Source organism: Callorhinus ursinus, unplaced genomic scaffold, assembly GCF_003265705.2.
Source record: "Callorhinus ursinus isolate GAN/ISIS: 27379988/994484 unplaced genomic scaffold, GSC_fseal_2.0 scaffold101, whole genome shotgun sequence".
NCBI classification, from domain to species: Eukaryota; Metazoa; Chordata; class Mammalia; order Carnivora; family Otariidae; genus Callorhinus; species Callorhinus ursinus.
Window position 1 is genome coordinate 1,079,028 of NW_027397163.1, and position 16,615 is coordinate 1,095,642.

Below are 16,615 nucleotides of genomic sequence, written 5' to 3' on the forward strand. Positions count from 1 at the left end.
CTCTCTCTCTCTCTGTCAAATAAATAAATAAAATCTTAAAAAAAAAAAACCCTCAAATATAACATTGGTTTAGTCATTCACTGATACATTTCTGAATGTTAGACATTTAAAAATAAAGATAAAAATCCCTACTGTGATTGATTTGAGAAGTCCTTTTCAGAGCGTTCATTATTCTCCCGCCGACACATAATCCCTTCTTGTTGCACACTCTCTAAATTTGATTAACACAAGAGGGTCTTTATCCAAACATCACTGTGGAATACCACAGAATACTTAATTTGGAGCAAGTTTTCATGTGTTGCAAACTTAGGAAGGCCTTTAGTGAGTACTCTATTGTCCATAATTCCCAAGGTATTTATAAAGGAGACAAAACTTACAAATGTAATGAATCTGGGGGAAATGTCAATCAAGTGTCAAATCCTAATAAACATCAGAGAACTCAAGTTTCCAGAGAACCCCAGTAGGAAAATCTTTTCAGAAAGCTCAAATCTTATTGTACCTCATTATATCCTTAATCAAGTGAAAACTTAAAAAGGTAGTAAGTGTGGCAAGCCTCTTAACTAGTCTTTAAAACTCACTCAATAGCAGATATTTCATAATGGGAAGAAATCTCACAAATGTAAACAACTGGCAAAGTCTTTACCCCTCAAATATTATCAGTATATGGTAATACATAGTAGGGAGAACACAGACACATTTTTAAAAAATGTGGCAAAGTGTTTAAGCAGAACTATAAACTTTCTGAACATTATAATGTAAAGAATGTGGCAAATTTAATTAATCAGAAGTATTCAACATGAAATTATCTATACTGGGGAGATACCTTACATATGTCAAGAATGGTGGTAAAGTCTTTACCTGGAACTGAAACCTTACTCAACATCAGAGCAAGCATGCTGGATAGAAATGTAATGATTGATAAACAGCCTCTGTTTTTAATATAGGGTTCAGAAAAAAACTTTTATAAGGGATAAAAATGTTAAAGATGTAAATAATTGGCAAAGTGTACAATGGAAAGGCAAATCTAAAATCAGTGAAGGGGTGCCCAGGTGGCTAGCTTTGTTAAGCGTCCAGCTCTTGACTTCCGCTCAGCTCATGATATCAGGGTCTTGGGATCGAGCTCCAGTTTGGACTTGGTGCTAAATGCTTGGTATTCTCTCTGCCTCTCCCTCAGTCCCCCACCCTGTTCTCTCTCTCTCTCTCTCTCTCTCTCTCTCTCTCGCTCGCTACAAAATAAATAAATAAAGCTTTAATAAATAAAGAAAGATCGGGGAATTCACAGCGGAAAGTAGTAAATCAGTACCACTTTTCAGACATGATTCCAAATCGGAGTATTTATTATTGAGAAAAATCCAAATTTAAATGACCTAAATCAATTACATTGTAGCCTTGGACAGTGCAGTCTGAGGGGCACCAACCCCCTCCAGAACTAAAAATCTGTGTGTAATTTATAGTACCCAAACTTAAAGCCATTCCTTCTTTGTCATGCAAGTACAGTATTGTTGACCTGAAACCTTACCTAAAACAGTAACTGTTAATCATCCCATTCTTTGTACATTGTACATATTCTCTACAGTATTTTTATAATAAAGTAAGGTGGAGAAAAGAAAATATTAAGGAAATCATAACAAAAAGAACATGTTTACACTGCTGCACTATATTTATAAAAAAAAAAATCTGTGTATAAGTAGACCCACAACTGTTCAAACCCATGTTATACAATAGTCAAATGTATTTGTTAATATTCCTGAAAGGATCAAGGCAGGTGGATGTCTGGAGAGGGATAATTAGTTTCACTGTGTCTCTTTTTTTCTTTTGACCATATTTGAGATATTTTGGAGGCAAATATTAGTAATTTTACTCTTAAATCATCTCATGCTAAGCCTTCGGTGCTCGTGGGCATGCAAAATGATTTGATTGTTGCTGTCTCACAGACATGAGGGGTTATCGTATGATGGGAATTCATTCACACCTACTTTCCCACGGGAGATTAAGGACACTGTAATGTCAAATGTATGAAAAACGTCCACGTGGAGATGTTTTTTGTGGTTGACATATAAGAGTAAAATAAGTCATGATGAATTAAGTATACAGGGCATTATTATTTGCATATTAAAGTGAAACAAACACTCTAAATTTTATTTACTTTTATTTTTTAAAGATTTTATTTATGTATTTGACAGAGACACAGCGAGAGAGGGAACACAAGCAGGGGGAGTGGGAGAGGGAGAAGCAGGCTTCCCGCGGAGCAGGGACCCCGATGCGGGGCTCGATCCCAGGACCCTGGGACCATGACCCGAGCCGAAGGCAGACGCCTAACGACTGAGCCACCCAGGCGCCCCAAACACTCTAAATTTTAAATGTTTTTGCTAGTTGCTGTTTAAGACAAATACGGTGATAGTTTGTTTAAAGCTGAATGTATCTTCATTATAGGAATTTCTGCAAGTCAAGAACATTAGTTATTCAGTTGAAATAACGAAATTTTCACAGATAACTGAGGAATGTATAGCTAACTCTTCTATAAGAGTGTAAAATTATTATAAATCCACATTTACTCAATAATTAGCCTCAGTTTGAAAAGCATCGAAAGCACAACTCAGAGATCATATTAGAGGAACAAGAATGGTTCTTGAGTGCTTGTGACGGGTATTTTGACCAATGATCATACAATGATTTTGCAATAGTTTGCTTACAATGTGTTTGAAGTCAATATATTTTCACTAAAAACACAAAATGGATTTAATGTGTTAACACTGATGTATATTACATGAAGTGTTATCCTGCACCACCTTTTCCTGCCCCAACATCATCAAGGTTGCAGGTAAACAGACAGATAAAGTACACTTGATCCTTGAACAGCATGGGTTTGAACTGTTGGGTCCACTTATAGTCAGATTTACTTATAGTACAGTACTATGTATATATTATCTCCCCCTTATTTTCTTAACATTGTCTTTAATTGAGCTTCCTTTCTTTGTAGGAATACCAAATATAACACTTATATAAGTATATATATATACACATATATTTTTTTAAAGACTTATTTATTTATTTGACAGAGAGAGACACAGCAAGGGAGGGAACACAACAGGGGGAGTGGGAGAGGGAGAAGCAGGCCTCCTGCTGAGCCGGGAGCCCGATGAGGGGCCCGATCCCAGGACCCTGGGATCATGACCTGAGCCGAAGGCACTTAACGACTGAGCCACCCAGGCACCCCTATATAAGTATATATTAATTGACTGTTTTTGCTAAGGTTTCTTTTGAACAGTAAGCTATCAAGTGTTGGGGAGTCAAAGTTACAAACATTTTCAACTGCATGGGGTTGGATACACTGTACCCCTGCATTATTCAAGGGGCACTTGTTAAAGCCGTGGGATGGTGTCATTAATAATGTTTTTTCCCAGTGACCCTAAATCTCAAATTATTTGAGATTAATTTTCTCCACGGTTTATGGATTATATCTTTTCTTTCTTTTTGAACTGCTGCGGCATTATGTTGTTTTTAATAAGGATGATATGGAAGTATTATTGAGAGTGTAGCTAAACAATTTCTTGATGCTGCTGATTTGGATTCCAGTTTGTGTAACCAGACTGCCTGCAGGGGATTTGAACTGAATGCCGATCCACCCAACAGCAAATACATTAGATAAAAGCCCCCACAGTCATAGGCAAAAGTAAGTTCCGGTATGACTTCCCAGTAGTCTTTGTGAAAAAGTGTCCACTCCCAGTATATTTACCATAAGCATCCCTTAAAGAAGACCCCACACAGTTTACCGTACTCTACTCATTTTGGTTTGAATTGTGCATTCTAGACTTGGCCCCGGAACTCCAAAGCACACCAGCCATGGACCCTAACAAAGACATCTGCTCTAGATCCTGCCTGGGGGAGGTGCATTGTGGTCAACATGAAATTGTTCTTACCCTTTTAATGTTGTCCTTCTTGATCTCTGTGGTCCAAGGGGTGTTTCAGCCTCACCCTGGAGTACTGCGATTTGCCCACTGATGTCTTATGTGAAAGTTGCTAATTGAGCTTATGAGAATTACTAAAGTGTGAACTACGTATTTCACCATCTTTTGTTTTTTTTAGAGGGAGGGAGAGAAAGGTGGGGCAGGTTAGATGCCCAGCATGGAGGAGGATGTGTGAGCCTGATGTGGGGATTGATCCCACAATCCAGAGAGTATGACCTGAGCCTAAATCTAGAGTGGGACACTTAACTAAGTCACCCAATACCCCCCCTTTTACCATCTTTTTTTTTTCACACTGCAATAGTTAATTTTATTTGTTCAAGAGCTCATATTGCAAGCATTAAACCAAGCATGGGCTTTGATTTTGTGAGCCCAGATTCACAAATTTAGGAAGATAAAAGCAAACTGTGATCCATGTATATGGATGAAAAACTAAAGGCTCACAGTTAATCACATCATAGTTTTACATTTCTACAGCCTAGAAGCCAGAAGTCACAGATCTTTTAGGTCTTTCTGGATGTCCCACAAGGTATCTGCACTTTTCTTGAGCTGGGCAACCCCATCATCCTTCAGCTTCTGGTTGATCACACTGGTTAAGCCCCGAGCGTTCAGGATACACGGAAGGCTCAGGAAGACTTTGTTCTCAATGCCATACATCCCCTTCACCATTGTTGACACTGGATGAATCCTGGATAGATTTTTCAACATGGATTCAATGAGATCAGCCACACTTAATCCAATAGCCCAGTTGGTATATCCTTTTAGCTTGATGACTTCGTAGGCACTTTCCACTACTATCTTATGCACTTCCTTCCAATTTTCACTGTCGTTGTCTGTTCCCATTTCTGGATTCAGTTCCTGAAGAGAAACGCCTGCCACATTCACTCCACTCCACACAGCCACACTTGAATTGCCATGTTCTCCCAAAATCCATCCATGGCAGCTGCTGGGATGAATGCCAAGTTTTTCAGCCATAAGATAGCGAAATCTAGCAGAATCCAGATTACACCCACTTCCAATTACACGGTGCTTGGGTAGTCCACTTAGTTTCCAGGTAACATATGTGAGAATATCCACTTTATCTGCCACAATTTTAGGTGTCTGAAGAAATAAGCTCCCATGTTGTAGATCCATCATTTCTCCTTTGAGTTTATCTTCTAAAACATCCACAAGGGCAAGTTCATCAGCCAGAGACTTTCCCAGAATGCTGATGGCACACGCCATACCAACTTGTCCAACACCAACTACAGTGATCTTATCGTTTGGGATGGTTGTCTCTTCTGCAACTGGTGCAATCAGTTTTTCCTTAAGAGTTGCCATTGTGCCCAGAGAGAACCCTCGGGGAGAGTTGCGCAAAGAAGACAATGTTAGCTGCGTGTCCCCCCTTTTACCATCTTAATGATGTCAACCCTCTATGATGGTTTTAATGACTCATGAGCAAAAAGTAAATGTTTCCCTATATACATGTATTTATATGTGTGTGTATAAATATGCACACACATATACATAGATTATGCTTGTCATTCTCCAATTAGAATATTGAAATAGTGTACATTTAGATATTGAAATATAATACTATGAGTAACAAAAACAACTGTACGTTTTTATGATATTGAGGAGTTTGACAAACTTATTGTTTTTTGTTTTGTTTTGTTTTTTATTCTTCTAGAGATAATTTAATTTTTTAAATTTTTAAATTTAAATTCAATTAATTAACATAAAATGTAATATTGGTTTCCGAGGTAGAGGTCAGTGATTCATGGGTCTTATATAATACCCAGTGCACATTACATCACATGGCCTCCTTTATGTCCATCACCCCCAGTTACCCCATTCTCCACCCCGCTCCCCTCCAGCAACCCTCAGTTTGTTTCGTTTGATTAAGAGTCTCTTATGGCTTGTCTCCCTCTCTGGTTTTGTCTTGACTTATTTTTTCCTCTCTTCCCATATGGTCCTCTGTTTTGTTTCTTAAATTCCACACATCAGTGGGATCCTATGATAATTGTCTTTCTCTGATTGATTGATTTCTCTTAGGATAATACCTTCTAGTTCCATCCACATCAATGCAAATAGCAAGATTTCATTTTTTGATGGCTGAGTAATATTCCGTGTGTGTGTGTGTGTGTGTGTATCACATCTTTATCCATTCATCTGTGAATGGACGTCTGGGCTCTTTCCATAGTTCGGCTATTGTGGACAGTGCTGCTATAAACAATGGGGTGCACGTGCCCCTTTGGATCACTACATTTGTACCTTTAGAGTGCAAATGTGCAACTGTTGGATTGTAGGGTAGCTCTATTTTCAACTTTTTGAGGAAATTCCATACTATTTTCTAAAGTGGCTACATCACCTTGCATTCTCACCAACAGTGTAGGAGGGTTCCTCTTTCTCTGCATCCTTGCCAACATCTGTCGTTCCCTGACTTGTTAATTTTAGCCATTCTGACTGGTGTGAGGTGGTATCTCATTGAGGTTTTGATTTGCATTTCCCTGATGCCGAGTGATGTTGAGCACTTTTTCATGTCTGTGTTGGCCATTTGTATGTCTTTGGAGAAATGTCTGTTCATGTCTTCTACTCATTTCTTGATTGGATTATTTGTTCTTTGGGTGTTGAGTTTGATAAGTTCTTTATAGATTTTGGATACTAGCCCTTTATCTGATACGTCATTTGCAAATATCTTCTAGTATTATGTTGGTTGTCTTGGTTTTGTCAACTGTTTCCTCTGCTGTGCAAAAGCTTTTTATCTTGATGAAAACCCAATAGTTCATTTTTTACTTTGTTTCCCTTGCCTTTGGAGACGTGTCTAGCAAGAAGTTGCTGTGGCCGAGGACATAAAGGTTGCTGCCTGTGTTCTATGATTTTGGTGGATTCATGACTTACATTTAGGTCTTTCACCCTTTTTGAGTCTACTTTTGTGTACAGTGTAAGGAAATGGTCCAGTTTCATTCTTCTGCATGTGACTGTCTAATTTTCCCAACACCATTTGTTGACGAGACTGTCTTTTTTCCATCGGATAATTCTTTCCTGCTTTGTCGAAGATTAGTTGACCATAGAGTCGAGAGTCCATTTCTGAGTTCTCTATTCTGTTCCATTGATCTGTGTGTCTGTTTTTGTGCCAGTACCATACTGTCTTGATGATGACAGCTTTGTAATAAAGCTTGAAATCTGGAATTGTGATGCTGCCAGCTTTTGTTTTCTTTTTCAACATTCCTTTGGCTATTCGGGGTCTTTTTAGGATTATTTGCTCCAACTCTGAAAAAAGTTGATGGTATTTTGATAGGGATTGCATTGAATATGTAGATTGCTCTAAGTAGCATAGATATTTTAACAAAATTTGGGGCGCCTGGGTGGCTCAGTTGGTTAAGCGACTGCCTTCGGCTCAGATCATGATCCTGGAGTCCCGGGATCGAGTCCCGCATCAGGCTCCCTGCTGCTCAGCAGGGAGTCTGCTTCTCCCTCTGGCCCTCCCCCCTCTCATGTGCTCTCTCTCTCTCTCATTCTCACTCTCTCAAATAAATAAATAAAATAATCTTAAAAAAAAAAGATATTTTAACAAAATTTGTTCTTCCAAAACATGAGCATAGAACATTTTTCCATTTCTTTGTGTCTTCCTCAATTTCTTTCATGAGTGTTCTATAGTTTTCTGAGTACAGATCCTTTGCCTCTTTTTTTTTCTTTAAAATTTTTTATTGTTATGTTAATCACCATACATTACATCCTTAGGTTTTGATGTAGTGTTCCAGATCCTTTGCCTCTTTGGTTGGATTTATTCCTCAGTATCTTACAGTTTTGGGTGCAGTTGTAAATGGGATCAACTCAAAGACAACTTAATTTGTCTTTCTTCTGTCTCATTGTTACTGTATAGAAATGCAACTGATTTCTATACATTGATTTTATATCCTGCCACTTTGGTGAATTCCTGTATGAGTTCCAGCAATTTTGCCGTGGTGTCTTGGGTTTTCCGCACAGAGTATAAATGTCATCTGCAAAGAGTGAGAGTTTGAATTCTTTTTTGCCAATTCTGATGCCTTTTATTTCTTTTTGTTGTCCGGTTGCTGAGGCTAAGACTTTTAGTAATATGTTGAACATCAGTGGTGAGAGTGGACATCCCTGCCGTGTTCCTGATCTTAGAGGAAAAGCTCTCAGTTTTTCCCCATTGAGAATGAAATAAAAATCTTAAAAAAAAAAAAAAACTAATTTCTACTTGTTTATATTTTAATTCTTTTATTTCTCCAGAAAGGCATTCTCTAGTGTTTTCTATGCTCTTTTCAAGCCCAGCTAGTATCTTTATAATCGTTATTCTGAACTCTAGTTCTGGCATCTTACTTATGTTCATGCTGATTAGGTCCCTGGCAGTCAGTACTGCCTTTTATTCTCTTTTTTGCAGTGAATCTTTCTGTCTTGTCATTCTTGCAGAAAGTGGTCGCTTTTCTATTTGTATAGTTGCAGCTCTTCTTTTCTTAGATCTCTGGTTGAGTTTTTAGGTGTTCAGAATTATTTGATAGCTTTCTAGCTGAATTCCCAGGACCAGACAAAACTAAGGTCTCTTATTCTTCCACCCTCTTGGACTCAGTCCCCCAAACTCCTCTAGTGTTAAAGATTTTTCTATATAATGTTTATATTGCCATGCTGGTTGTTTGATTGGTCATCACTACATGGGGTGTTTTCTTTTTTTTCTTCCAGTTATTTCCTTCTGTTTTAGTTATAGCTCTACAAAAATTCCGGTGCAATATATTCAAGCAACAGTTAGTGTTACTAGGAATATTTGGTTTATTTATATTTAATATTCTAATGGTGATATTGGTATTTGAATTTACCAACTTTTATGCTTTTCCTTACACCCAATCATTTTTTTTATTACTTGTTTCTTATGTCTTCCTGTTTACATTTTAAGAAAATAATTCTACATTTCATTCTTTTTCTGTAAATTTTGTATACTCAGTATCATATTGCTTTAGTGAAAAATTAAAGTTTTTTTAAAAAGAAACATGCTTTTTTAAATCTAGTCACAATGTGAAATTACATCCTGCCTTAATTTCAAGTTGTCGATATATGCACATTATGATATTTATTTACATCTATTTTTAATGATAAGGATTTTTTAAAAAAATAATGTAATATGTTGAAATCGTAAGTAAGGAGCTCAAGAGAATTTCACAAACTGATCCCATCTCTAAGCCACTGAGATCACGAAACAGGATGTTGTTTGTCGTGTTGAGCTCCTCAGTAACTTTCCCCAAAGCTAGGCAGTCCTTTAATATATAAGGCAAGAGATTGCTGTCCTCACTTTTGAACTTTATGTAAAAGTAATCAGGCAGTGGGAGCTCTTTTGTATTTGGCTTCTTTTCTTTCCATCATTTGTGAATTTATCTGTATTTACCACAGGTTATTATGCCTCATTCATTAGAATGGATGGATCCAATTCCATTGTGAATATCACCCGACTGCATCATTCTACTGTTACTGAGTAGGTGGATGGTTCTCAGTATGGAACTGTCATGAATAGTACTGGCATGTAAAATGTATAATTTGTCTTTTAGTGATATGCACAAATGTGTGCTGGCAATTTATGTGGGACTGAATTGTTGGTAAATATGTTTAGATATTTTCAGCTTTAATAGATACTAGCAAACACTTTGCCAAAATCTTTATACCAGTTTTCCCACCACCAGCAGTGTACCGGATTTCTGACTTGTCCACATACTTTACCAAAACTTGGTTTTTTATGTAGTTCTTTTACGGTAGTCTTCTGGTTGGTGTGTGATGTTACCAAGTCGTGGTTTTATTTGCTTTTCTGTTGTTTGTTACTTCCTGTTAGTATGGAGTTTGGTTAACCTTTGGATAATCTCTTTTTCAAAGTGTCTAGTGGGTTATTGTGCCCATTTTTTTTCTGTTGTGATAGCTTTCTCTTCTGGCTTTGTAGTTTTGTATATATCCTAAGAACGAGTCCTTTGTCTCCTCTCTCACCCTACCTCTATTTCTATCTCTTTTTTTTTAAAGATTTTATTTATTTGAGAGAGAGAATGAGATAGAGAGAGAGCATGAGAGGGGAGAGGGTCAGAGGGAGAAGCAGACTCCCCGCTGAGCAGGGAGCCCGATGCGGGACTCGATCCCGGGACTCCAGGATCATGACCTGAGCCGAAGGCAGTCGCTTAACCAACTGAGCCACCCAGGCGCCCTATTTCTATCTCTTGAGCTTGTAATGCAGAGTAGTTCTTAACTGCAGTGTAATCCAGTTTGTCAGTTCACCCTTTATGGTTGTGTTTTTATCATTTTTAGAAATCTTCCCTTATACCAAGACCTCAGAGACAGAATCCTTTGTGTTTTTCTAAAGACATCATTACGTTTACAATTCTGTTCTGAAACCTATTAAAAATCAGTGTGTTGCGTGTTTTGTGTATTGACGGAGGCTTTCTGTTTTTCTTTTTTTCCTATCAGATTAGCTAACAAATTGAAATGTATTCTGAAAATATTGTATTGTGCTCTTTTCATTTGTTTGTACAAGTCTTCATATGCATTAACACCATCACAATCTTGGATCAGACTTCTCCTGTGATTTCTCTCCATCTTTTCCTGCCTCTAGTGATGTTTAGCAATCTCACAGGACCACACACTCAATGTCAGTTTTGATGTCAAAGACCTTCCATGGGCATCTTTGCTCTGGTGAATGATTATTTCAATATTCCCATAGCAGAATGGCCTTCAGGGGCTTGGCAATAGAAGTCTTCTTCTTGTTATACCCCATAACTGGAATTGTGGCAATCTGATAGCTGTTTTATCATTATCGCTCTCTTTAGGTCACTGGAGATAAGTTCTATCAATTTTATCACCAAATATGAGTATAGTCAACTCACTGGTCATTGTCTCTAAATAAGTCCCACCCATAGTGACAGCTTTTGGGTGAAAAGATTTCTGCCATGATTCTGGATGCACACCTCTTCCATATGTTTACAGAGTAGCCAGGGGTTTGTCCATTGTGGTACACTGTGGGTCTTTGGTGTCTTCCAGACCATTCAGATTAGCTGTATGGACCACTGGTTGGAAGGAGCTTAAAGTCAAAGCTTCCAGGTACGTTGAGTTGTTTTTTTTTTTAAGATTTTTATTCATTTATTGAGAGAGAGAAAGAATGGTAGAGAGAGCACATGAGAGGGAAGAAGGTCAGAGGGAGAAGCAGACTCCCCACTGAGCAGGGAGCCCGATGTGGGACTCGATCCCGGGGCTCCAGGATCATGACCTGAGCCGAAGGCAGTCGCTCAACCAACTGAGCCACCCAGGCACCCTGGTACATTGAGTTTTTAATTTTCCTCTGTATATCACTGCCAAATGAGCAGCAGAGCAGCAAAAAGGAAAATGAATTTTGGATACTGTCATGAATATCAGAAGAAAATCATACATTTGCTGTGTACAGCATTGTTATTATTCCTTGAAATCATGCTGTGAACTCATGACTTGGAGCAGTGTTTCCTTGCTTTTCCTCAGGTACAGGCACACAGAGTAAGTCGTGTGCATTCATAGGCTCAACATTTCCTCCAGATCTTCACCTAAATTCAGCACAATCCAAAGTATTTTTATCCTTGTGACCAACACTGTTTCATTTTACACAGTCTTGTCCAGCTTTTAAGTCTGTGTTGCTCTTTTTAATATTTTCCATTGATGGTTGGTGAATACCTCTGCCCTAATTCCTATGTGTTTCCCAATTCTCTGCCCTTTTTTTGTAATGAGCCATGATTCCACTATATCCAGGATGTGCTTTGCCCAGATAAGGAGTACAAAATACTCTCATCTTTTCAGATAACATGTAAATTCTGTGCTTTTGCACAGTTTAGTTTTTTGTTTTTTGTTTTTTACCATGTCCTTTAGAAAGCTCACTATATAAATTTAAAGTAAACCCTCATGGGTATTGGGATTTTTTTTACCTAGTTGAATGCAAGACCCACGGAGACATTACAGAAGTGAAAGTTACAGCTCACTCAATTCTTCTGTATTGTATCCTGCTTTTCACAGCCTTGCAAAATATTTCCTGAAGTAAATTGAATAGATTTTATCCCAGATCCTGTGTCAGGTTATGAATGTTTAATGGGGTGGTGTACATATGGAAAAATTAGACTGGAGCCCAGCTGGTATCATACTGACTGGTGGATATTGTTTTCTCTCTCTATGAATCTCTATGAGTTACATTTTCTCCATGTGTTATGGATAGATGATTTGAACGTTTTTATTCTAATTGTCTTTCCATTTATGTTTGTGTATTAAAACACTTGGGGATATAGTGATAGTATCTTGCCCTTGGGTAGAAGACAGATGTGTTTATTGTACAGGAAAATGTATGTCTCCTTCCATGACAAAAGTCTGGGCAGATAGGCTAGATGTTCCATTAAGATAGTGGTTTCCTGTGCTCAGAGTCTCACGGATGTGGCACAAACCCACTCCATGCCCAGCAGCTACCTGCAGGAATTGTGGGTGGGAGGCTGGCAAGTGAAATTAGCGTGATCAAGATGTTGATGATGTTTGCTGTGTCGTGAGCAATGGCCTTTGGTCTTCAATCTAGGAGTCTTCCGTCTTCTGCCAGCAGTGGGAAATTGTTAGAGGCCAACTTACTACAGTTATAGAATGTGTGTAATCTTGGACTTTTCATAGGTCTTAAGATTATCCATGGACTTTATTCAAAACAAAATAGACATTCATGGGTGTGTTGTTGCTTTTGTTTGTTCATTTGTTTTGTTTTTCGTTGTACATATTAGTGAAATCCTATGGTATTTGTCTCTGACGTATTTCATGTAGCATGATACCTTCTAGGTCTGTCCATGTGGTAACAAATAGCTAGAAACAACAAAAAAAGCAGAAACAGACCCATAAATACAGTGAACAACTTGCTGGTTACCAGAGTATACCCCAGTGGTAGGATGGGCAAAATAGGTAAAGGGTAATGGGAAGTACAGAGTTTTAGTTATGGAATTAATGAGTCATGGGGATAAAAGATATAGCATAGGGAATACATTCAATGCTATTATAATAACATTGTGTAGTGACAGACAGTAGCTTACTTGTTGTGAGCATTATAGAACCTATAGAGTTGTGAAATCACTGTTGTACACCTCAACTGATGTAATATTGTATGTCAGTTATGATTTTTTTTGTCAGTTATACCTTAATAGAAAACAAAACAGAGGGACGCCTGGGTGGCTCAGTCGTTAAGCGTCTGCCTTCGGCTCAGGTCATGATCCCGGGGTCCTGGGATTGAGTCCCACATCGGGCTCCCTGCTCCACGGGAGGCTGCTTCTCCCTCTGACTGCCGCTCCCCCCTGCTTGTGTGCTCACTTGCTCTCTCTGTCTCTCTGACAAATAAATAAAAAAAGAAAAGAAAATAGACACAGATAGGTTGAGCTACTTTGTTAAGAAGTTGCATGTAGGGCGCCTGGGTGGCTCAGTTGGTTAAGCGTCTGCCTTCCGCTCAGGTCGTGATCCCAGGGTCCTGGGATCGAGTCCCACATCAGGCTCCCCCTGCTCTGAGGGGAGCCTGCTTCTCCCTCTGCCTCTGTCTGCCACTCCCCCTGCTTGTGCGCTCTCTCTCTCTCTCTCTCTCTCTCTCTCTCTCTCTCTCTCTGTCAAATAAATAAATAAAATCTTTAAAAAGAAAAAAAGTTGCATGTAAAGAAAGCTAACCTTCTCTCCAAATGCAGCGAATCCTAGGTATTCATAGTAGGATATAGAGTTAGGATGGCAAATTTCTAGGTGCCACAATGGAGAAAATGTAAATTATGGAGAAATGAGAGTATACAGGAGAGAAGAGAACGTGGCCAGCAGGGTGCAGAAGTGAATAGGACATAGAAGAGCCTGGAGTCCTCAAAGGCTGAGCAGCCCAAGGAGATAAAAGGAAGAACGATAATTTTTTTTTTTTAAGATTTTATATATTTATTTGACAGAGAGAGACAGCAAGAAAGGGAACACAAGCAGGGGGAGTGGGGCAGGGAGGAGCAGGCTTCCCGCCGAGCAGGGAGCCCGACCTGGGGCTCGATCCCAGGACCCTGGGATCATGACCTGAGCCGAAGGCAGACGCCTAATGACTGAGCCACCCAGGCGCCCCAGAACAGTAATTTCTATGAGAGCTTCTTCAGTTGTTTTCCCTGCAATGTGCTCTCTCTTATCTCTCACCATTAAAGTGTGTATTATAATGGCCACATAGCTCATGAAGCCTTCTCTGTTTAAGTGCTTTCTTGTGGGGACACTGGAAAATGTAACTGATTTTTCTGCCCGTGTTCATTTTAGGCAAGGTCAGTTTTTAGAAGGAAGCCAGAGATGCAAACTGAAGAGATCCTGTACCCTGAAGCAGTGGGCATTAGTAAAAGTGTAGGGAAAACTTGGTGTTTTTACAAAGCTGTGTAATCTGTGAGGTCCAAGCTAAGAACTCCAGCAATGAACCAGGACCATACTGTTCCTGCATTACTTGTCAAAGTGGGAACTGTTTCCAAGAATATGTTCGGCGTGGTGACAGGAAGAAGGAGAAATAAAAGGAGCCCCAGAGAGGAGTGGCGGATCCTGTTCACCCTGCAGGAGTGACACTAGGTTGAATGGAAAGTGAAGGGAGGGAAGGACTCCAGGCCCACCTATTTGGTCCTCTTCCCTAAGTTGAGAGACTCTTTGAAACTGTTCATCTTCTCTGATGCAGACCTGGAATTTTGTGTGGAGCATACATTCTCAAGGTTTGACTGCCCGGAACTGGTAGTGTGCTTCAGATTACAGAAGTATTTTTTGTTTTTGTTTTAAGTATACTTAGTGCTCTTCATTGAACTGAAGCTGGATTCCATGCAGCCTTGATTCAGTCTCTTGGTTCCCATGTGAGGTGTGCTGCCTCCTTGTTTTTCTCCACCACCTAGAAAGGAATCATTTTTATCATTCTTCGGTTAAACCTGAGAGATAAATGAGGTAAGGGAGCCATGGATTCAGCTCTGGTGTTAAATGAACTTTGCCTATTCTTCCTCCACTTGAGTAGATCAGTACCTTTGTACAGAGAGTTTCTTTGCTATGGGCACTCTCAGGAAAGAATAGAACATCATCCCTGAGAGAAAAAAAATAAGGACATAGGTCAGTGTAATGACTAGGACTTCTGTGACAACTCCCAGTCCATCACTGTTGCAACCGAGAAATCCCACAGTGTTTCAGGAACCCTGGAGGATGTTACTAAGTGAGGGCAGGGTACCTGCAGGAGATGAGAGTTCCAGAATTCTTTTATTTTTTTTTTAAGATTTATTTGGGAGAGAGAGAGAGAGCATAAGCAGTGGTGGGGCAGGATGGGGGGAGTGGATATATAATCTCAAGCAGACTCCACAATGAGTGCAGAGCCCCATTTAGGGCTCAGTCTCATGACCCTGAGATCACAACCTGAGCCAAACCCAAGAGTTAGACACTCAACCAACTCTGCCACTCAGGCGCCCTCATTCCGCAAGTCTTATACATCAGTTAACCTCCCATGTTAGGGTTTCTGGACCAAGCCTGTGTGTTTGAGCTGATCAGAATGCAAAGAGGACCCTGTGAAAGCCTGTGATTACACACAAAACAAAGCTTAAATACTCTACTATAAATTACAGTGTATGGGTCCAATATGTGGCTAGATATTTGAATAAAATGGATGTTTTCATGTTTACATTTAGATTATGATTTACTTAGCTGTTGTTCTGGACATTTATTTTACAGCACTTATTATGCTTCCTTTGGGGAACGTTTCGTACCTGACACCAATGTGACCCATTACAGGTTCATGTACTTCATTTCCTCTGTCCTGTATGTCAGATTCCTCCACTACAAGATTAATAATTTTTCTCGGGGCGCCTGGGTGGCTCAGTCGTTAAGAGTCTGCCTTCGGCTCAGGTCATGATCCCAGGGTCCTGGGATCGAGTCATCGGGCTCCCTGCTCCGCGGGAAGCCTGCTTCTCCCTCTCCCACTCCCCCTGCTTGTGTTCCCTCTCTCGCTGTGTCTCTCTCTGTCAAATAAATAAAATCTTTTAAAAAAAGATGAATAGGGCGCCTGGGTGGCTCAGATGGTTAAGCGTCTGCCTTCGGCTCAGGTCATGATCCCAGAGTCCTGGGATCGAGTCCCGCATCGGGCTCCCTGCTCCTTGGGAGCCTGCTTCTCCCTCTGCTTCTCTCTCTCTCTCTCCGTCTCTCATGAATAAATAAATAAAATCTTTAAAAAAAAAAAAGATGAATAATTTTTCTCATTTATTATCATGTACCTTGGAGGATTTACTGAAAGATGTGCATTAATCATCTCATTTAATCTGGAAACTCCCTTCTCTGTTTCACTTTGTAGTCAGCTTTGAAAATGAAGGCTCTCTCCTGTGTTTACTGGCAATAGCAGAGATTGTAAGTCAGTCAGCATAGGTCCTCCAAGTTTCCATTCTATTACACACTCATGTCACAGACCAACTCTTCCTTAGCATTTCTCTGTTGCTCTGTGGAAGGAAAGTATGCATCATATATGTCCCATTGCCCTAAAATTGTAAAATATAACTTAGCACAAAGGTAAATGAGCAAAAACTTAAACAATACGTATCTCATTTTTTTTTTTTTAACACTGGCTCAGTTTTATTATCGGTGGTAACCAGTATTTAAGCACCAATGAAAACAGGTGAGCAGCAAGTACCCCAGGGCCA

At 39.5% G+C, this 16,615-nt stretch overlaps 3 protein-coding genes across 8 annotated transcripts in view; 1 reads left to right on the forward strand and 2 right to left on the reverse strand.

Moving 5' to 3' along the window:
• The window catches only part of LOC112806790 (uncharacterized), a 909,505-nt gene that overhangs the window by 559,362 nt on the left and 333,528 nt on the right, over positions 1-16,615 (reverse strand). The gene's annotated exons all lie outside the window — the stretch shown is intronic.
• LOC112806785 (KRAB domain-containing protein 5-like) overlaps positions 1-16,615 on the forward strand; it is a 441,696-nt gene that overhangs the window by 163,770 nt on the left and 261,311 nt on the right. Inside the window, exon 6 of one of the 6 annotated variants that reach the window (XM_073889099.1) lies at positions 10,974-11,033. The exons of the other annotated variants lie outside the window; for them this stretch is intronic. Within the exon in view, the coding sequence (XP_073745200.1) occupies positions 10,974-10,987 (14 nt within the window). The 3' untranslated portion in view covers positions 10,988-11,033. The remainder of the gene's footprint in view (positions 1-10,973; positions 11,034-16,615) is intronic. 6 annotated transcript variants of the gene reach the window in all.
• Positions 4,291-5,293, reverse strand: LOC112806558 (L-lactate dehydrogenase B chain-like). Its single transcript, XM_025848856.2, has one exon. It carries the CDS (start codon positions 5,283-5,285, stop codon positions 4,458-4,460), a length of 828 nt encoding a protein of 275 aa, XP_025704641.1. The 5' UTR covers positions 5,286-5,293; the 3' UTR covers positions 4,291-4,457.